The sequence below is a fragment of the Haemaphysalis longicornis genome, unplaced genomic scaffold (assembly GCF_048455015.1).
Source record: "Haemaphysalis longicornis isolate Haplotype H1 unplaced genomic scaffold, Haemaphysalis longicornis Haplotype H1 scaffold_7, whole genome shotgun sequence".
NCBI classification, from domain to species: domain Eukaryota; kingdom Metazoa; phylum Arthropoda; class Arachnida; order Ixodida; family Ixodidae; genus Haemaphysalis; species Haemaphysalis longicornis.
Genome location: NW_027526422.1, coordinates 56325263 through 56347659, shown reverse-complemented (window position 1 = coordinate 56347659; position 22397 = coordinate 56325263). Strand labels below are relative to the sequence as shown.

The 22397-nt window shown below is 46.4% G+C and overlaps 2 protein-coding genes across 4 annotated transcripts; both read left to right on the top strand.

Annotated features, from left to right (window-relative positions):
• The first annotated feature begins 193 nt into the window (after window positions 1-193).
• LOC144145704 (uncharacterized) lies at window positions 194-7481 on the top strand. Of its 3 annotated transcripts, XM_077677387.1 has the most exons (6): window positions 210-672; window positions 2460-2576; window positions 4880-5026; window positions 5861-5888; window positions 6517-6554; window positions 7159-7481. In XM_077677387.1, exons 1-6 carry the CDS (start codon window positions 471-473, stop codon window positions 7188-7190), a joined length of 564 nt encoding a protein of 187 aa, XP_077533513.1. In that variant the 5' UTR covers window positions 210-470; the 3' UTR covers window positions 7191-7481. The 3 variants fall into 3 exon arrangements, with proteins under 3 accessions (XP_077533512.1, XP_077533513.1, XP_077533514.1); XM_077677386.1 differs by lacking the exon at window positions 6517-6554 and having other exon boundaries at window positions 194-672; XM_077677388.1 differs by lacking the exon at window positions 5861-5888 and having other exon boundaries at window positions 214-672.
• Window positions 7482-10394: 2913 nt separating this feature from the next.
• LOC144145702 (BTB/POZ domain-containing adapter for CUL3-mediated RhoA degradation protein 3) lies at window positions 10395-19941 on the top strand. The gene is made up of 5 exons (XM_077677384.1): window positions 10395-10780; window positions 11048-11307; window positions 13182-13234; window positions 14880-15078; window positions 18535-19941. Exons 1-5 carry the CDS (start codon window positions 10615-10617, stop codon window positions 18787-18789), a joined length of 933 nt encoding a protein of 310 aa, XP_077533510.1. The 5' UTR covers window positions 10395-10614; the 3' UTR covers window positions 18790-19941.
• The last annotated feature ends 2456 nt before the right edge of the window (window positions 19942-22397 follow it).

Here is a 22397-nt window from a genome sequence, read left to right as displayed (position 1 = left end):
CTTGTTGCCAGTAGCTCGTAAAATCTTTCTTTTACTGTAATCAAACATTGTTATTTGAAAATATTTATGGTTACGTAATGCAAACTTTATTTTTTAAACGGTGCCTACTAGGAAGCGCTGCCGCGCCCGAAGCGCGGGAAGTCCAAGAGCTTTTGTTAGATGTATCCCATCGATTGCTTTCAGGGCAGGCCCAGTGGTGTCAAAGTGCAGCCTAGAACCGTCCGGGACGCGTTCTTTATGCTTTCAGAGAGTGCCCAGGAGTTGCCCAAGTCCGGCCGCAACACCGACCCTAGCGGCGAGCGCTGGGAGCAATTTGGAAGGCGACGGTGCGGGACCGCCGAATTGCCTGGACCAGGGCTCAAGTCACAGAACGGCGCAACCAAACCCGCTTTCCTGCAACAGGCTGCGTGCTGGAAGCTTTGCTACAAGCTGATGTGTTAAAAACGCAGTTTTCGACACTAAATACCCCAATGCCAACTACGTGTGTAGCCTACAGGTGCCCTTCTCGGGCTGGACCTGGCTCAATGGAAAGGTTTTTCCGCTTTCCGTCGGTAAAACGTGACAGACAGCGCAGAGAAGCCTGGATTAGGGCTGTGGGCCGGCAGTGCGAGAACGGGCGACCATGGCAGCCTTCGGCGGCGTCCAGGCTGTGCGGCAAACATTTCGTGAGCGGTGAGTACTGGCCTCAGCTACCGAGGTGCAGTCAGCGGTACCCCGGCACCCACGGTACTCGAACTGCGAATTTTTGGCTTGCAAATTCCCACAGACGGAGCTGGAGGACCTGAACTACTTTGCGTTCAAATTTTATTTATCTCATTTGCAGAGTCACTAAACCGCAGGTAGGGAGCTCAAGGAAGAGGACCGTGTAAAACTCATACAATCACCGATATGCAATCGCTTAACTATAGCTCATCATACCTAGGTCTCAAAAATGCTGATAAGCAGAAAGGAAATATCTTCACCCACATAACATATAAATTGGCCCAAAGACTTCCCACAACCACATCAATTAACAAACTTCTGAAACTTAGAATTTGCAACACCTAACAAAAGCTGGTAGAAGTGCAGCAAGTAAGTCGTATGAAACCAATGCCCACTGGCAAAGGGCTTATCACCCAACTGGGCTACAGCTGCTTAGAAGATTATTAGCATCAACCAAGATACTTCCCACCCAACATCAGAGAAAGCATGTACGTATCCAACACCACCACGTGACCCTTATTACCCTGACAGGCCCAGCTGTCCAACTCTGGCTAACCACCATGACGGCGTGGGCAGCTGACGAACATGGCTTCTTGAACCGAGGAAACCAAGCAGAACTGCAGAAACTGTTTAAATAAACTTGTATTCAATCATTCAAGCACTAAGATAGTGTCACTGAGTTCATTTCGTACAACCAGCTTTTATTTTAGGCTATACGGGCAAGAGAGAGAGAGAGAGAAACTTTTATTCTGTTGAGCCTTTTTGCAGGAGGCCCAGCAGCCAAGGCATTGGAGTCTCAACAGTGGGCCCCAGCCGGTGCCTCTGTTGCCAAGCTCCGTCGCCTCAGCGACCGGTGTGAGAACGGCCAAGTCCCCCCGGTTCCGCCGCACGCCCCGACAGCCAACAAAACCAGGACACCCTCGGAGCCCCTCCGAATCTGGCAGTGGAATTGTCGCAGTTACTCTAATAAATGGCATTTATTACATCAGCACATACTCAATCTTACTCAGAACCAATGACCGGACGTCCTTGCCCTACAGGAAACCCACGGAATTGCTATACGGGCAAGTGCTAGCTTGTTGTTGCGTCGGTTATAAGTCGCCCCAGGGCTGGGTGTATTTAAACGTGACCAGATCATCCTAAACTGGCAGAGCAGAGATAAACAATTAGCATGATAAGTACTGGTGGAAAAAGATTTCTGCTGTTATTGCGCAATGTTTTTTCTTGTATTCCGCATGCTCTTTCGTGCACAAGCAGCGTACCACTGTACAGCACCAATCCAACGCCACCTGTATAATATTGCCTGTCGGATCACCTGTTTCCAATAGTAGTAGTGGGGACGCCTAGTTCGGCCACTTATTCATGGTGTGGCACACAGAAGTGGGCGTCCTGCCTTGCGTCGCTACTTGAGCTTGACAGGCAACTAGAGAGGCAGGCACCGAGAAAGCATGGACGCATAGGAGTGCCACCTCCCAAAGGCTGGACAAACCCTTTTGTAGTTTCCGCGAAGCAGTGCTGCCAAACGGGTGACTGACCAAGATGGGAACACACTTGAAGGCTAGAACATGGGAGAGGGCAGCAGAGAGCAACAGGCAAGTGGCTGTTTGGCCATTTTTGGCTTTCATGACAGGCAGCGTTATACGGGCTGCACTGATCAATCATATGAAAGCTTGGTGTGGGTCGTGACACTCATGTTGGGTATTCCTTCTTACGAGTTGTAGTCGCACAAGACTTATTTGATTTCTGGTGCATTGCAGGGGCGCCCTCAAACTCTCCAAGACACCCCGATTTTGTGCCATCACTTTTTACAAGCCCAGATGAGTTCAAGAAGAGAGAAAGGCATTTGAAGAAAAAGGTTGAAGTTTCTCCACAAGGTACACTAGCACAGAAAACAAATAAGAGCGCAAAGCAAGTGCTATGCAAATGACTGGTAGCATGAAAATTATGGCAGTTCTTACTTTTTCTTTTCTCGTAACACTTACTCTTGACATCTTTTAGCAATGGCAGTTAAGTGCCGACTGCAGCTGCCTCAAAAAGCTGGATACTTGTGCAGTCAGTCAGTAGAAACTTTTATTGTGCCCGTGAGGGGGTCAAAAAGGAAAGGGACGAAGGAGAAGGCCGTGTCTTCTACTCGTCTTCCTCTTGTGCAACATACATTTTTTTACCCGTGTACCTGCACTCTGGCTTGGTGTTTGCTTAGCAAAGCATGCCAATGTTTGTTGACAACTGCTTTTTGTTTTTGTTAGAGCAACTTGGTTGCAGTCACATTATGTGGTTCAGCAGTATTATGTGGTGAAAGAACTTCTTGAACACTTATTGTAGGCTTGTAGGCATAATGCACTCTCTGAGAGCGAGCAGGCAACACATTTCAGAAACTTACCCGAAGTATTTGTTGCAGTAAAATCTGAAACAAGATACTGTATACAGGCACTATAATTAGATGCCCTAAGGACACAGGACTGTTGAAGCTTAGTCTATGTGCTCGGCATGAGATTTATTTCCCTAGATAGATAGATTGATTGATTGATTGTAGGGTTTAACGTGCTGATGCAATGCAGGCGATGAGGTGTGTTGTAGTGGATTAATCCGGATCTAGGTGCGGTCTCTGGATTAATTTTGACCACCTTGCTATCTTTAACGTGCGCCAAAATCTCAAAAACATGGGCGTTTTTGCATTTTGCACTAAACGGCTTTGCCGCTAAAAACCTTTGCCTATAAGGTTTGCAATGCTGTGAGCATTTGATATCTTCGGGCAGAACTCAGAGTCACAACAGATGGCATCACTACCACCGTACCATGTAGGAAATGTAAGTATAAATGGGCATAGTCCGAAGCCAGTGCCACTGTAACTTGATCCGCATTAAGAATGATGCAAGGGAGAGAGTCACATTGTTGAAGTTCTTGTGGAACAAGGTTACGGAAACCGCTCCGTCGGGCCCAATGTGCTGCTTCATAGCATCTAAAAGGGGCTGTTCAGGGCCCGATTAAATCTTTATTTGCGTGTCAGTGCTTCAGTGCTTGAAATTGTGTTTCCTATGCATCATCCCACATTCGCTTGTGCAACCCACAATTATGCTCTTTTGTACAACCTGCCAGGTTGCTTACTTCAAAAATGTAGGGTTAAAATGTTGGTCTTTCGCTATTGCAATCGCATAGTTGAACATTGCCTGGAGACAGCAGAGCTCCAAAATGCTGTTGTGATAAAGTCTGCAAAAACCATTACCATGGAGCTCCAGTGGTTTTTAATCGTAATCGCCATTATGTTGTGCCCCAAATTTCTTGCTAACCTTATAACCAACTTCCTTGTTTGATCTTTAATTTCTTTGCTGGTTTCGGAAAAAATTTAGATCATGCAGTAAATAAATTAAAATCATAGGAGCATAAGTTTTTTTTGGTTCAAGATGCAGCAGAGTAAAGACGACAGGAGGATGAAGAGAAAGGGAACTAGAAAAGTGCTCTCCTGTTTCCCTCCTCTTCATTCTGTTGCCTTTGCTCTCTTCAAGCATGAATCTGAACCATCTGGCTGAGTTCTCTTTTTCACTACAGTTTCCTGTTGGTCTTTGACTTTTGTCTTGACTTTGACTCCAGTTAGTCCCAAGCTGCAGTTTTTGGAAAAAGGTACGGAGAAGTAGGAAAGTGTGTCGTTAATTACAAAGAGGGGGACAGTGCAACACAGACGAAATACAAGAAGAATAAAGCGACAACCACCAGCTCTGACTTACAACTGAATTTTTATGTTTCGGAACGTCACATATATATATGCTGACAGTCAAAAAATACAAGAAAGCAAAAATAACATGAATGCTGGAGATAACCCAAGCAATCGTCACACTTCACCAGCGCCCTGTGCCACAAACACGTGCTGAACTATCTGTGGGACAGAAAATTAATTTTTGGGGGGGTGAGGGACAACGATCGGGTACGCTCAGACAGTTTTCTTTTTGGAGCTCTATTTCTGCAGCTTCAATTATTTCTCTGATTATTTATCTTTGCGTTTTACAATGTCCTGTGTTTTGTGAAAGATTGGGACGCAGCTTCGGCAATCCCGACAGTGGACAGCACTAATTACCTTGTGTTGAGTTATTGCCTACATTTTAACATGTAAACATGCATCGGCCAGGCCTGACTTAGGTTGTTGAAATGCAGTTGCCTCAGGAGAACCTTTCGTATTTTCCAGATGCTCTTACAGGCGTCTTCTGCAGCCGAGTGACCAAGGACATCATTGATCCAGCGATGTGCGATGTCAGCGGCACTTTTGTACTAGGAGTTCCTGATGCAGAATGCATACTTGGCCTCAGCATGGAGGCATCGAACGATGATGCAGGTGCCTATCTCTTGTTTGTAAGGTCAAGGAGGAGCTGTTGTTCCTCCAGAGACTGTCAAAACTGTACAGTTGTAATTTAGATTTGAAACATTCCAGAGGTAAGGAATAAATTCCAATTCCTCTCACCAAGATTTTTAAATGTGAAAATATTTGTAGGATTTAGCTTGTGATTTTGTGCCAATCTCTGCGCCGTGTCTGCCCGTATAATCATACTTCAGTCCCATACACATTCCCTCTACATATAGCTGGTATTAAAGCGAGGACAGATCTGAGAAGGAAACGTTTTTTGAGACCACTATTTGTAAATTGGTTTATGAGTGTGTGCCATGTGCACTTATGTTTTATGTGTGTCAACCGATATCGGCCCTCTTCCCATGGTGGACATTTAACGACTGATCGCGATAAGAATGATGGGGTCAGTGCCTTAAAAAAGCTACATAAAGGTTGTGCTGCCCAGAGAGCTGTATATAGCTCTATGCAGCTTTGCTGAAAAAAGCCGATATTCTCATCGAAATCCATGTTTAAAAAAGAAGCTGCATGTTTTGTTTGGAAATAAATGCAAGAAAAATGCAGTGAACTTCCGAGAAGTAACTCGAGAGCGCCTTTTTCATCCCACAATTGCATTACTAAGTGGTATTGGTGGCTTTAGTTGTGGTCCTAGGCTTTTTGGGCAATGATGACTCGGCCCTCTAGGACATCTATACCCCTTTGGGCACGCACATATAACATATAATGCAGCCTACAGCAGAACTGAATAACATTACTTGCAGTGCAAAGGTTAGGGAGGGCTTAGGTAACCTAAAATTTCTTTCTTTCTTTTTTTTTTTTATACAGGTGAAACAATTTTTCCATCTGATGACAGGTGTGTATTTTTGTTGTTCATGCCTCTGTCACTTTCCATCCCCCAAAAGGCAGAAGTGACACTGATGTAAAAAGAAATATAGGGCTCACAGTAGCACAATTGATTCATTCTGTTTTAGAATTTAGAACTTTTTTTTCTTCACAAAGTACAGGTGCCGTCAAAAGCAATTGGAACACAGTCTCGTAAATTTACAGGAATTTCTTCTTCTAGAAGTTGCCTGGCTGCATTGGTGTCCTCCATAATATAAAAAGCTTCTTGTAAACTGGTAATGGCTGTCATAAAGCCAGTAAGACAAGTATTTTGTGATATTCACAAATCCTTGTTCCAATGACGGCACCTGTACATAGCGGTCACAGTTGGGTCAGTAAGAGGCCACAAGTGCGAAGTGATCTAGTCAGCTTTTTATTAAGTTAAAATTCTATCAATTTCCGTTCTTGTAGCACTTTTAACTTGGTAGTGCAGACACTCTGTCCCCGGCAATACGTACGGCAAAAATGTTCTGAACAGTAGCACTTTATGGCAACACTGTTCTTTGCACTGTGACACAGTCCTTCTTATGACTCCTTTCAACCTTTTTTTGTTAATGTGTGCTCTAATTGTGTTTTTAATCTTCTTGTGTGTGCTTCAGGTTGAGCCCAACAACTGTGCCAAGTGAACTCCATCAAAGTGAGTGTGGGTTGGAATGCCATCTGAGCAGGGCTAGGTATACAAAAAACAGCAAAGTGGTTATAAAGCAGTACGGGACCCACGAGACCAAAAATAGTGCCTGGGCTAAGCTAGGTTTAGAAAAAAACAACGTAAACAGCATGGGGTCCACGAAACGAAAAAGAATGCAGGTGGCGTTGCAGGTTTTTTTTAGCCACCACAAAGCCTTTTGGTCACAAGGCTTGCAGTATTTCTGTACAGAGTGCGGTCACAGTCACTATATTTTATGATCTTTGGATTAATTGTTCGTATTATAAAATTGAATAGCTTTTGTAAGTACCTGCCTCCTACAGCCATTGTTTCATTGATCAAAATGAGTGGGGAGGATAATCACATGCCCTTTTTTATTTTTGGTATTTTTGATGCTTTTCTTTTTTTATTCAAGGTGTCAAAAATGTATGAACACCCCATCCTTTCTTTCTGTAGTTGTTCAGCATTTGAAACACAAATTTAATGCTTCCCATGCAAAAATTTTGTCAATGCCCACGTACCATTGTGCCTACAAGGGCATTCTGCTACAGGCTGATTGGGTTGACCATGCATGTTGCATTGTGAAACATTTCAGGTACCAAAGATTGGTACCGAGCGAGCTGTTGAAGACACAGAAGGAAATACTTGGTGCAATCACACGTCTTGCAAAGGCACAAGAAACACTGGTGCAACTGAAGGCATGGAAGTACGGCATCAAACTCTCAGACATTGGTGTTTGTGGTGTGCGGCCAAGCGCTACGTGTGGTGACAAGAACTGACCAGAAAAATCAGTACTCGTACTGCAATGAAGCAATATTCAACATGTTTTTGTTACCTGGTTCCAGTTCTTTTCGTGTGTGGGCAAGTGATTTTGTCCATTGGTTCTGTACTCTATGGCATTAAACACTCTGAAGTTTTTTTGTCTTAGAGTGTCAGTCCTCAGAGTGAGCAGCAATGTCCGAGCCGCTCTGTTGTCAGAGATTATCCCTTCCCACTGAATATTCCTGCAAACCCTTTTCTTGGGTCTCTTGTCAGCCTGTGTGGTTTTATGCGAGTTCTTGATCTGGAGGATTTTGCTTGACATACATTGTTCCACCACTAGTCGAAATACGCCGATGTCACACTGCTGGATAAAAAGTGGGTGTCCAAACTGTGGGGAGCAGCCAAATATTTCAGAAGGTACTCCAAAGTACCTTTAATTCATCAGTATTATCACGAAGTCAGTTAAGACGCAATACTGTCATACTATAGAGGTTGTTCGACATCGGGAAACCCTCTCCCTTCGGCCATCTGTTTGCCTCTAGCGCTTCATGCATATAAGATGGCATATGTTATCCCCTCAAAAAATGTCTTTCCAGAAACGCATTATTGTTCAAAAGTGAAGCCAATGTTAAGAAGATCGGTGTAAGCTGGCTTTTCCACATTGCAATGGTGTGTTGCGCTGTGAAGCCTACTTATACGCCTCGAGATTCGCGATCGCTGCGCCGCCTGCCGCCGCTTCTCCGCGGCGTTTGCGGGATTAGCGCTGCGTGGCTGATAGGCGGTCATGCAGTGTTTTGGTTCTCTTTTGCTTCTCTTTGCCTTTCCGCGCACTAAACAACTTGTAATGGTGACGTCTGTAAGCTAACTGCACGTTTAGGGTGCTTAAATAAACAGCTGCGTCTTGGTAGAGCGCTCGAACGCCAACAAGAGCTACCCGGGGAGGCGGTTCTGCGCTCTTCCTGGCCGCTCTTGCGGTCGTCGGCGACGGCAGCAGCATCTCACCGCTGTCACCTTCGAACACGTCAGCACAAGTGAATTCTATTTATTGTCACCTCGTTTAGACCTGACATTAGCACTGTAAGAGGTTGGTTTGTTTTGCAGCGCAGAAAACAAATGCGGCTTTGCTTCGAATATGTACGTCGTAGAAAAATATGTTTCGGGGGTGTGGTAACCCAATAGCTGACAAAAACTTGTGCCTTTTATTGGAATATAAGCCACGCGAAAATGTTAAGTACACTCAAAGGCTGTGCATTGTCAGATATGTGCCCACTCATGTCTTATAGTAAGAACCAAGGTAAATGGTAATGAAACCACGGGAAAATGAATGGTCTGCAAGTCAGGAATAAATAGAATAGTCGTACGGGAATGAAAAAAAAAAAAAACCGAGAGCAGCTTCTGAAATGCTAAAAACGTTTGTTTGAGCAAGGTAATATTCACGAGATCAACTAGATGCGAAATGCACTGATATTTCGCTAGACAATGGGGGGGGGGGGGGGGGTGAGGAGGAGGACGCTCAACTATCGTTGTTTACAAATGCGGAGCGAAATTAACGAATGAACGTTTTAGTAATCACACACAAGCTCCGTGTTCACTTTTCGTTTGTTTTTCGCCTTCAACGAATGGCTGATCACTCGGCGGACGCATTTTGTTCACAAGAAATACGAGGTGTCGTTGAAAGAGTTGATTGATCGATTGCAGGGTTTATCGCACTGACGCAACGGAGACGATGAGGCACGCCGTAGTGGAGGGCTCCGGATTAATTTTGACCACCTGGAGATCCTTAACGTGCGCCCAAATCTCGTACACATGGGCTCGTTGGAAGAGTGTCGTATCTGATAAGGGTCTCTGATTTAGGTTTATGCTAGATTCTGCAGTCTCTCTGTGTCATACGACGATGTTTCGAAGAAGAGTTTGGTCGCGGACGCGGATTACTCTATAAGCCCATCTTCGCGCTTCTCGTGGAGGATCAATGTAACAGATGAATCTTTGCGAGCGCTCACCTCGGGACAAGACGACCCAGCATTAAATTTGTCGTCGTGTGCTGACTCCGGAGTGTAATTTAGCATTATCCATCGTACTTCTTTGGTACGATGTTTGCGAAATTTATGCCGAATTGGCTTTTTCAGGGTACTGATCAATATCTGATATATGATATTGGCTAGCGTAACTTGCGTGCTGTCAGGTATGAGTGCTCCGCTGCATTTTGTAGTGCACAAAGTCGATTTACATCATAGTGTGTATGGCCGCAACATGACCATCGGAGGAAACACTGATTACGGAGACACTGCCATTAAATTTCAGGGCAGCAGATTGCAATCAGCTACATGCAAATGCTCGCTTCGGGACGCCGGCCTGTGACACACGCCCGGCGCTCATATAGATCTTTCTAAGATCGCGTCATAAACGTTTATACTCTCGTGAACACACCAGGCTTGCAAACAGAGTGCCTGCTCCACGTTTTTCGGTATTTCGAACGCGTACAAACGGTAAATCGCTGTTTTGAACGAGTCCCAAAAGCAACGGCGACAGGGGGGAGCGGGCCGGGGACTCCCGCGCCTGCTTTCGAAACGGGCCGCTAGGGGGATTTCAGTGGCGCCCCTACAGGCCGCGCTCGAGGCGTATAATCCCGCGGTACGCTTTTTCTAATAGAGATTTTTAGGTGAACTTGGCACAGTTGCCTCTCACATTTTAAGCTTTTATGGAACGCGTGAGATGCAAAAAATTGTTGTGAAGTACGGAGAATCGTGCAAAAACCAGAGCGCGAGGCACGAGCCGGGGATAAATAGCGATATCGGAAAAGTGCCACGCAGCGCACGCCGGAGGACGGTAGGCGTCTGCCGAACGTGCAAAATGAGCTACAAAAAAAAAAAGGTAACCCAAAGGCTGTACCACGAGCCATATAGTTTCTTACAGTGAAGTCGAGAAAATTTATGATACGGATATCGCGAAAGCGCGGGAGCGGCTAGTCTCTTACTTGCTTCAGTTTCGGTTTCGGCTCGCCCTACCTTACGTCGCGGAGACGGACGCGGAAAGCGGCAAAAAGGCACGCGGCTCCATCGAGGTCACGTGAGCTCCGCGCGAGCGATTTTGCCGAATGTAGCGCGCGCGTTGTCAGAAATTGGACCTTTCGCAGAGTGCCTCCGTGAGCGTTTTTTTCCTCGCGCTCGTAGCTACCATCTTGGTCAGTCGTACTGAGGCACCTGCCAGGGACTAGCACGGGGCAATCATAGAGGCCGTGTGCGCCTCAACGCTGCCGCCGCCGGGGCCGACAGCCGAGGAGGCGAAAACCATGTCTGGCGATCACAGGACTGTCATCAACGGGAGCCCGAGCCAGTATGTAAAGCTCAACGTAGGCGGCTCCCTCCATTACACCACCATTGGAACGCTCACTAAGCATGACAGCATGCTCAGGGCGATGTTCAGCGGTCGGATGGAGGTCCTCACCGACTCTGAGGGTGAGTGCTGGCCGCGATCGCCGCCGCCGTGCTGCCCTGTCGGCCGGCCGTGTGCATGCATCGTATGCCACTCCCATCGCGACCCATTGACGTCGAGTCATCAAGCGGCGCTTGGTTTAGCTCAGGTTGCACGGTCGATGTTACTTTAAACGCTGTAACGGGCCTTGATATATCACCTGTTGTTCGTCCCGCTACAGCTGCGATGCGCCCGCAAACCTTAGTCGTTCAGACTTGCTTGCGTGCACATCTCGCTTCCCTGTTTTGCAGGCTGGATCCTCATAGATCGATGCGGAAAACATTTCGGAACTATCCTGAACTTTCTCCGAGACGGTTCGGTTCCTTTGCCGGAGTCGACGAGGGAGATCGCCGAACTGCTAGCCGAAGCCAAATACTACCTCATTCAGGCACTCGTCGAGAGCTGCGAAGCTGCGCTGCAGAAGAAAGAAAGCTCGCAGGAACCGATTTGCAGAGTTCCGCTCATCACAAATGAGAAGGAAGGCAACCTATTGATAAGTACCTCGACCAAGGTGAGCATCCGAGTCGCCCCATATCGCTCTTTCGAGTTGGCGAGTATGGTTTTCGTAGTGTATGCAGGTAGAGACTTCAGGCCAGCTAGCGTTGTGGCCAACGAAGTGCAGTGATTTCCGTGTGTGTTGTGATAACTTGCTTCTTGCCAAAGATGATAGTCTTTCTTGGGCTACTTAAACGAAAAAATTTTGGTATCTGTGTATGTCGGTCTGTCTACAACACGATTCAGCCACCCGGCCAAGGTGAAATATAAGTTGCACAAGGTTTATATACCCTCAGCCATATCTACACGTCTAAGTCCGGTGGCAGTGTTCATACTTGTCAACATTGTTGAACAACAAAACATTACGCAAATATGAGGCAGAACATCAGTACATAAGTGATATTTGCACTGTTCTTTTAGAAAAAATTCATGGATGCTTGATTTATACCCCTGTCAAACATGCGTATTTAAGTGCACTTCCGCCAAGTGCACTCTGGCTTCCCAAGTGACAATTAGGCTGCGGGCTGCTAAACGACGAAATTAAGTGCACTTGGCTGTGGTGTCAGTGACGATAGCCGGCGTAAATATTATGCAAAATTACTTGAAATTCCCCCTCTTTATCATGTGAGGAATAATGTAACCATTCCGTCATGTTTGCATTGTTTAAAATCGCAATCGGCGCCTCACACAAGACCACAAAAAACAGAGTCGAGACGGCGACTGAACACCCGCGCTGATATCTTCACTGTTATTCACTGCGGAGTGAATGACAGCAGCATTATTGTTTGGAGGAAATTATCTGAAAGCGTTGAATACAACAGAAATAGGCTGAAGCAGGAACACAATCACAGGGCCACAAGAAACCACCTACGAGAACGCCGCAGAGAATGGCTGGCCATGGAGCAAAACACCCACCAGGCGGCGCTGGCACGTTGTTGAGAGAGAGGTTATTTTCTTATTTTTCGTCACTGCTTCAATTTTTGTAAGAGTAAATAAGCAATATATCTATAATTAACTTTTCACGTTACTTATTATCTTCTAAACGCTGGCGGTTTTAGGTTAATTTTTCCGATTTTCGGACTTCTGTTCACGAGATTACTCACTCGGTGAGCTGGCCCCGGTGAAGTGTGTTTTGGGACCACACTCAGCTTAAAGTGCGTTCCTTGTAACGTGTCATTCGTGTTTGCTGTTTAGCTGCTCCCGAATGACATTTTAGCCGAGTGCACTCTTTGTGTAAGTGCACTTAAATAGGCACGTTTGACAGGGGTATTAAATGAAAAACTGCATTCACTGCATAAAAAAATTCACTCCGTCGCCTGCGCCACTATAGCTTCTACGGCATTTTAAGAAATCAAACGGAAACAGTTACGAAAGGTTTTACTAGATCGGTTCCACGTTCCGCTTGGAACACATGTGGAGTAGGGCAATGAGGTTCTATAAGCGTTGAAGTAGAACGCCTCGATTCAAATGTGTCTCCGCCGTATAGCAACGCTGGCATCGAGGCACCTGGCCAGGAGCAGTGGAACGCAGTAAATTTAAATTGACCTGAGCAAACCTCTAGCGTGTTTACCTTGGGAGGAGCACGACGGGAGAGGAACATGATGAGATGTGAGCGAGAAAGTGAAGGGAGGCATTTACTTGGCAGAAGTTGATGAAAGAATATCGTCTGTTGTCGACATTTCCAACGAAAGGAGCAGATACACGGCCAATTTTTTCTTCTTTATTTTACTATTTCGTGCGCCATAACTTGCACGTATTACCAAATTAAGTAGCAGGCAGATCGTTTTAGCGCACGGAACTGGTATTGCTTTTCTTGTAGCTTTCCTGTCGAGTGCCGCACTATGTGTAAATGGGCGGAAAGTTTTAACTTGTGCTACTATCATGTTTCAGCCCTTGGTCAAGCTTCTTATCAACAGACATAACAACAAGTATTCTTACACCAGGTACGGCTCAGTTCTTTTATACGGCTGTGTAACAACATGCACTTCATTAAATTTCTGGTGGTAATTTGTTTCTTTAGATCTTGCATCTAAGAGAGAAAGAACAATCTTTAATGAAACTGGCGGGCGATGTCAGCTTAGCCGAGATGCCCGGCTCGCTACACCAGGGGAAACTAAGCAGTTGTCATGGGACTGCATGCATTATGTAAGGCTTGTGGCTGTTCTGTGGGTTGCATAAACAGCATCCGTGCCTGACAGGATGTTTGCCACGATCAATGTAACTGCATAGCAGCTGGCATACCAACTCACTGAAAAGGACAGCTGACTGCGTATGCACGTAAATGTAGACGTGCATGAACTAAGTTCTGTGGCAACAAGGGATACTTCCAAAAAGAGGTGACACCACTTTCAAACATTCGTTTTCTTTTTGCAAAGATATGCATGCAAAAGCCCTCTGTGGAGTATACAGCAGGGTAGTGTAAGCATACAATAACAACAGCCACTTGATGGGGTGCCAGTAGATGCAATAACTTGTGAGGTTCACAAAAAAGTTTGCAATAAGCTTTGTTAAAAGAACGATGAAAACTACAAGTTTGGTTTGCAGAAAGGTTGCTGCATGCCAGCAACAATTATGCCAGTTTTAACGCACATTTAGGCGGGGAAAACATAGAGCTGTGGAAACTTGCAAGCTTCTGCTTTTTCCCTCCCGTATGGTGTCACATGGATTCACTTGTAGGATTAGAGGCTGTTAACAAAAGCCATCGCTGACAAACATGCTTGTGCGAAAGGATAAGCGTGGCTGAGACGTTAATTCCTTGCTTTCTGAGTCTGCGCTTAATGCGCGTGGCTCGTACTTATTTTGAGTTCGTTTGCAGTATCGTTTTTCAAGACAGACAACCATGTTGTAAATTTCAATATTCAGTAGCTGTCTGTGCTTCGTGCACTTAAATGAAGGGCCCGATCTATGTGCATATCAGCTTGAAGGGGTGTATTCTGGCAAATGGCATCGTAAATTTTTATAAGCAGCTTCTTGAAGGCGAAAAAAGCCGTAATACCGTGGAATCTCGTTAAACGGTACCCACATAAGCCGTAGTTTCTTTTTATATGTGGTTAAGCCAAATCCCCGACGCGTTTTCCTTTTAACCTAATGCATTCTAATAAACCGTAGTGCCGGTTTGTACAGGCTTTCTTCGCGTCCCCGTCAGGTACGGTTTAACAAGGTTTCTCTGTAATGTATTTATATACAGTGCCAGTGAACCTACATGCCTGTCAACAAAATAAGTTGTGAGCATTGCTAAGATTTATGTATCAGTACTAATTTCTTTGAACAACAAACGGTAGCAACATCAGGGAGCAACTTGTGAACAGAAATGGTTGAAGCAAGAACACGGTATCTAGGCTACAGCACTCGGGCACATAGTGAGAGGAAATGGAATAAATGCCATGAACCTAAGTACTTGACATTAGGGGTCCTTTGGTGTGGTGAGGAGGAGGCGAAAACACTCTTGCCCCTTTCCTCTGAACACGCCTTAGGCCTTCTTTGTCGAATAAAAGTCTATTTATTCATTCCTTGAGTGAATGAACTCGAAATTTTTGCAGATGTATAGTAATGAAAAGCTGAATGTGCACTCCTCTCCTCTTCTTGCAGCACGTCAGACGACAACCTGCTGAAAAATGTGGAGATGTTTGACCGGCTCTCGCTGAGGTTTTGCAGCCGCGTCCTGTTCATCAAGGACGTCATAGGCAGCAACGAGATCTGCTGCTGGACCTTTTATGGGCACGGCAAGAAAGTCGCTGAGGTCTGCTGCACATCCATAGTCTACGCGACAGACAAGAAGCACACCAAAGTAAGAGGGGTGAACCTGCCACCTTTAAAGTTTTCTTAGAGTGGTAGGAGCTGGAGGGCCCGAACCATACTTCTTTGATGCCACCGAGCCCACTACAGTGAGATTTGCCACACCTTTAAGTGGTAGAAGCTTGACTTTGGCTGGGCCCTCATGTTGTGGAAACAAAACCCTGAATGGGCAAACATTTGGAAAGCTGAAACTACCTTGCAGCCTAAAATTCTCTGAACCAAAATTGTTGAGAAATTACTTCCTAGCCTAAGTATGTGAGCATATATGCTTGGTATCGAGACAAGAAAACGAAATGTACATATTGCCATTTCTTACTGTGCAGTTGTTGAAAAGGTTATAAAATCTGGCTCAGTAAGGACTTTGCATATTTAAGCAGAAGGTTGTTTTGAAGTTTTCATTTGAATAATGCTGCATATTATCTATTAAGGTCAAGCTGGGGAATGTTCTTAGCGTGGAGCAATAATTCTGAACAAATAGAAAAAGGTCGAAAACCAAGACAGACTTTCTTTCAACTATGGAATTATGAGTACCTAAAGTGGTGACTTTGATTACTTGTAGAGCGCAGTCAAAGTGAGAGAGTGCATGTGTGTGTGTGAGAGAGAGGGAGATAAAAAAATGAGTGGATACATTCAACAGCCATTTGGTCGTAAAGTTTCCATTATTGATGCCCACAAATAAGCAGCTGTTGCATGAGAACAGCTTGTCCCTTCTTGTCGTGGCACGCAACGCAGATAGCCACAAGTGTGCTGAAGTCAGAGTGGTGCCGTGAATGGAGAAAGTTGAAGTGGCAGGTGTTCTGAATTTGAAAGAGAACACTGCAAATGCAATTCATTCTGAGCTGCTTATGGCGTACAGGGTGTCATTTGACCAAGAAGATAACACTGCTGATAAAGCCGGTATTGCATCCAGGCGGTACTTACGTGTCAGCGTGAAGAACCACAGGTTGCAGAACTCTGATTGCTATCAGTGCACTCTATTGTTTGGGTTCCTGACCTTCCTGACCAACACCACCTGTACTTCATCGCCTATTTTATTAGCTGAACATGGCGAAACAGCCACATTCCTGTTGCTGTCTCCTGCCTTTCCCTGCTCGCTAGCCTTTCCACGTGCTGTGTCCACCGGGTAGTGCCACGTCATTACTGTTTGCCGGGCAGCGCTGCTTCACAGAAACTGTGCGAAATGAACCACAGAGTTTCTGCAGCCTCCGCAAGGCCTAGGACGCACAGTTTCTCCACTGATCCGTAGTGTGGGGTGCACCAGCGGACCCTGCTGAGGCGTCCCTACTGCTTCCATTGGGAAGCAGCTGACATATCAGACAATGTTGTACAGGCGGTGTTGTCCTGATGAAGTGGCCTTTGCAGGGGTGGAACAGCTCCACCATTTGCGCCATTGAGAGCCAAACTTGTTTACCTGTGCCATCCTGCGCCGAACGGACCCCATTGCTCCAAACGTGTCTGGCAGCACCTTCTTGCGCCATGGAGCTCGAATTGACCCGTGAGATACGACTGCCATGATGTCCTGTGCCCGAAAACTTCTGCCTTCGGTTTCATCAAGGCTATGAGTGGCTGTGGAAGTTGGCTTTTGCTAGCTGTAAGGCTGCAGGCACTGCGCGCCTTTTCCGCCTTTCGCATTTGCACGGTTCTGTTTACCAGTGCCAGCTGATGCGCCACAATCAGTGGAAAATAGTGACCAAACATGAAATGTTTTTGTGTCATCGCAGACAGATGGAAAAGAGATACAATAATATTCACATGAACGGTTGTAGTTTATTGAAAGTGAACTTAAATTTAGTCGAGCATTTTTTTCTGAGCATAGATGCTTGTATTGAACAAACAGGGTCTTGGACGCTTTGCCCTCGCTTGCTAATTCGGTTCGCTTTTGTTGTGAGGTAGTTACTCTTTTTTGCGTGTAAACTTTGGGGTTAGCTTTGCTTATGTGGGGTATGGTTCAGCATTAATTATGCCTTGTAACACGCTCTCGTTACATAGCCTACGGAGTACATTTGCCAACTCTCGCACCTGTGTGACGGGCAAAGACAAAGGTATATTCTGCTTCGCATGTACTGAAACCACTGGTTGATACAAAGCAAACACCTTGTTTTATAGAATGCCGCCAATGCCGCCATGAGTTCGCTTAACACTTTCGTCAATGGGACAGGAAGTGAGGGCTGTTATCTGACCCCTTTCCACTGTGGGCATGGTTACCGTTTGAACAGTGATAACATGGCGCTTTCGCTGAGGCTGAAGGTAAATGACTTCGCATATCTTAAATTTCCAGATATAAAACAAGAATGGCGTTCCTGATTCGGAGTAGGGTCTAGCGCACAATAGAGCACCTGATATAGGAGATAAATAGATTATCCTCAATTGGCAGCGAGCTGGCACAGCAGCTTATGCCAGCCCCCTGCCAAACTGTATTTCTGCCTGCTACACAAGGTAATTTTGCCGGTTCTCAGGGCTGCTCCAAAACCCATGTACCCTGTTCCACCCCTGCCTTTGGGAAAACAAGCAGGCCGAAAGCTGACAGAGTGGGTGCAGTTGTTTCACGAGTTCACCCGGGCTTAATCGGCACAGCTGGCAGGCATACATGCGAGGTCACCCTGGTACAAACATTTGCCTCATCCTCCTTATTTACCGTATCACATGCCTGGTTGTTTCATTTCATTCCATCATGTAAGGAGCCCACCATTTGAGAAGCTTTTTCAGGGCGGTATAAATGCGATGTCTGACAAGCAGCAGTTCGTCAATGTATGAAAGTAGGAGTTGTACTAAAATAGGTTCACCAGCTACTGTAACGTTGGCAGCAGAAGTCGTGGCCTTAAAGGATGACTATGTAGAGAAGAAAGTCAGTTGCGTTAGTGTTTATCGCTAGGTCTATGTGGCAGTAATACAAACTTTACAGCCACTGCGTGTGTGAGTATGTATATGAAAAGAAAAAAAGGCTGGTGATTACAATACTTCCTAATGCGATATTTGGGCGCAGCAGCAGTGCGCTGGGGCAGCACTCATTTGTGGGTTCTCTCGATGGCAGCGATGATGAGCCTCTGTGTCGGCGGCACGAAGTGTTTCTCAGGAAGGGACTGTGACCCGCGTCTTAGGCAGGAAATGCACACCATCGTCACGCGCACGCCCCCTCACGTTTTCGCCAGCATTGTCAGACGAGTGTCTCGTGCATGCACAGCATACTGCCCCCTACCACGGTGAACCGCCCTCCCCTAACAATTTCGTGATGCCCTCCTCCTTCGCTTTCTTTCACTGTTCGGTCTTGCCATCGTTCACTCGGTTACGACGGCGACGTGGCTCAGCCCAGAGACGGGCGCCAAAGGGCTGCGTCCTAAAAATACAATTTTTTGCCGTAATGTGATGGTACACGAGAAGAAATGTGTCCTCCACAATGCTTTGTCAACACAGTGACCCGCTTGACGTGCTTGTGGCCACCGCTCGACAGGTGGAGTTCCCCGAGGCCCGCATCTACGAGGAGACCCTGAACATCCTGCTGTACGAGAACCGCAACGGGCCTGACCCCGAACTGATGCAGGCGACGAGCACGCGCGGTGCCGTGGCGCGTGCCACCACGTGCTACACGAGTGACGACGAGGACGAGCGGCGGGCACCCGTGGGCGCGTGCAGTGGGTGCGCGACCCGCGACTCGCGCGAGTCCTGCCACCTGGGCCGCATCCGGAGCACCAAGCAGAGCAGCTGAGGCAGCCTGTGCGTGGCGGCGCTCGTCCTGCGCGGAATCTCGCCCGGCGCACGCTACCGCTCCCTGGGCCGCTGCAAGCCCAGCCTGGCCTCCTTGTGCTGCCCCTACATGGACCTGGCCTGAGGAGCGGCCGGCCACGAGGACCTCGGCAACCGCAGCGCCCTCGTGGAGCTGACAGGGCGGCAGTCACGGACCGCACCTCCTAGGGCGCAACAGCCCAGTGTACGAAGCTACTGGAAGCCTCGCAGTCCCGTAGCCCCGCTCCCCACTTCTGTGGTTGGGGTCTTAGTGGAGTCACCTTCGCGAAAAGCGGATCTGTGAATCTCTGCGCTTCCCCTTGTCGTGTTTAATCTCAACGGCTCGTGCTCAAATGAAGTCTCTTGATGGCGAAAATCTTCCTAATTTGTTTGTTCGAGTTAAATAGGCTGAATCGTAACTAGTTTAAAAGATGTGCCAGCTTGGAAACAAGTTGATCCGTGAAATGTAACAAGTTTCTGGGGCCATGACGGCAACATACAGCTTTGCTTCGCATGAAAGATTGCCATTATGACACAAGCTGCGTTTAGTTAAGCTCAGTAATTAGGAAAGTGAAAAAAATGTGTGGTTACACCTCAGACACTTTTGTTTTGTTTTGTTTTCTTGTTTTCACTTTTCTGTACAATTTAGTGTACCGATAGCAGCAACTGCAATTGAAAACAGATTCTGGGCTTGTAAAACAACTTCCTGCGATTTAAATCTAAAAAAAAAATGCTTTATTCTATGATAAGACAATCATGAAGGCACAACAACTTGCACGAAATTAACAACGGTTCAAATATTTGAAAGCTGAGCAGCTGACACGGTGGTGCCTCAGTTTGAGTGAAGTAGCTCTTGCAATGATGTGACAGTTTTGCTCGGTGGTCTTGGAGAGCTGACAGAGTATGTTCGCTCCAGAGTATGTTCGGTTTGGTATTTGATAGGGTTGGGATTTTTTTACTTGAGCCTTATCTTCTCCTCAGTGAGAGCTTCAATGTGTGTAGCAACAGAATGCATTGCTACACTGTTATTGAGGCAAACGGCCCTACTGTGTTCCACCTGGTAATGGGTGCTTGTTTGATTGCACATTTTCATATACACGGGTGACTGGCTTATTTTAGGCTCTTTTTTTTTTTTTTTTTTAAGGGGAGGGGGAAGAGGGGATTGCAGTTTCACACACCAAAGCTGCACAAGGGCTATGAGGCATGCTGTAGTGGAGAGCTCTGGATTAATTTTGACCATATGCGGAACATAACGTGCGCCGAAATCTCGAACACACCGGCGTTTTCTCGAACACACCGGCGTTTTCGCTTTTGCCTCCACCTCTCCACCTGAAAAGCTGTCAGTGCAACCGGAATCGATCCCGCATCCCTGAGCTGAGCAGCACAACGCCTTAGCCACTGAGCCACCGGGGTGGGTGAATTTTGACTACTCTCGTAATTATGCGACGGGTAACAATGAAGGAAGCAAGTAATTTTAAATAAGCCCCCTTTTAAATGGGAATTTGTCAGTGATGGCAGTGACATTTCTTTTCAAGCTAGATTGGAGAGAAGTACTATAAAGAATGTTTCAAACGAGTCAGAGTCGTATGTCGCCTTTGTGGTCCCATCAAGTTCATCGGTAGTTGTGCTTATTCTGCCTTTTTTGTTGGCAGGAGGGAAGATGATTGAGATGGTTCAAGTCTGTATTGAGCCTCTGCGCAGTAATTCATGATGTTTTGTCGCAGACGCAGCGCCTAGAAGTGGATAGTCGGAACTGAATGCGGGAGGCTGCCGTGTATCTGAAAAGGTGGACGTGTGTGGTGGTGCAAGCACCAGCTTGAACACAATGCTGTTGTGAAGCTGCACTCTAGCAAGTCAATTTGGGGTGCACTTGAAATTTCTGTCGAATGGCGAAGGCACATTGGCTGAAGCCTGTTAATCACTGCTTGGGAGGCAGGCTCACCTAAGCTTCCTTTCATAGCTGGCTCTGCTCTCGTCAATGGGCACAACGCTGTAATGTTAGAAATTTCAATTCCCTCGCCTCACTAGCAAGCAACGCTTGCTGTTCAAGTTGTTAAAATGAGCATAGGTTTTTATGGGGGCTGCTTTGGGTTGAAGAGTCTCTGGGACTTTCATGATGCTTGCTGGTGAAAGAGATGGTGATGCGTTTATGGAATTGTGTTGCGTCAGCTCTGGCGGTGTTGCAGTGTATTGAAGTTTCTGCAGTTCTTTTTGTTTGCTTTCATGTATTTTCTTTTGCACGGAAGTTTGCAAAGCTCCCCATAAGTAGCCTGTGTGTGCAGCTCGCACTTGTGTGCACTTGAAGGACACCTGCTTCCATTTAAGTATACTGTTTTTCACTTCTTAAACTGCTTTGGGCACTGGGACAATGGAGAAAGTGTGATTTCATATTACATTATATATATAAGGCTATGGTTGCATGTGCTGTGCTGCTTGTTGAGCTGGGCAGAGTCCGAAAAGGGTTATTTTTGTGTTTGGCAGATGCACAGCTCACTCGTAGGTCTCTTCAATTTGGCATGTACTCCTTTCACCAGCCTACCACTGCAGTCCACTGCCAATACTGTCAGAGGCATAACCAACACTGTGCTTATGCTAAGCTCGGTACTTGCGGATTACAGATAAGATCAATGCGCGTCCGCTGTTTTCTTTTGGGTGCACAGTTCTTGACTTCATTCAATACACAAGCTCAACTCGCGAATTCAAGAGGAAGGTGCTAGGGCTTGCATCCGAATCGGAGAGCGTAGTCCTTGGAAGCAACTGATACCAAACCCCTTTTTTTTCTTCCTTGGCCTTAATCTGCTCAGTTATCTGCATTCCTAAATATGGGTGCAAACTGGCATAAATGCAGTCCTTCTCAGCATCTCCGATGCGAAATTTCAGGTTTGTGACAGCTCACGCATGCAGAGAGATGAGCAGTGAACCACATAGAGAGCACATGAGCGTGCTTTGCGATTAGCGTTGTCTTGCGGGGCAACCTTGTTAGGTTCTGGGGATTCAGGCCTGCAATAAACTGGTGCTCGTGGGCCTACATTTGGGTGTGCACATTCATGGCTTGTTAAATGCTGTTTGTCTTGGATGATGTTACCTTCAGCACAGGCAACTGCTTCACTCACTTCTGTTTGTGTTTGTGTGATCTGATGATACCACCCACCCTCCCTAAAAAAAAAAGCAGATTCTACTGCTTTATTAGTTTTTTTGCCTTCATGCAGATTGTTAACATTGGTGAATTTGCTGTACAGAGCGAATAAGCAACGTGCTTGTGTTGCGATTGTGTGTTAACTGTGTGTTAAAGCATGTTGTAGATAGGCTGCTTGTGTGCCCAGCTTGTTCAAGCTACTCCGCTTGCATGCTTTGTGGACCCAAATTGTGAGCTGTTCCTGTGTAATGTTGTATGTATGCCTAATTGTTATAACTGGTGGTTGTAGGGAACATCTAGTCCTATTCACGAGAGACTATTTGTCCATTAGATTATCGAACGTCTGCTGTTGATGAAGTTGCAGTGTGACGGAGGCGTGCCTAATGTCCAAAGCTAAGAGATCGATCTCGCTAGCGGCTATGTGATGCGATGCTCCTGCAGTGATGCACTCTGGG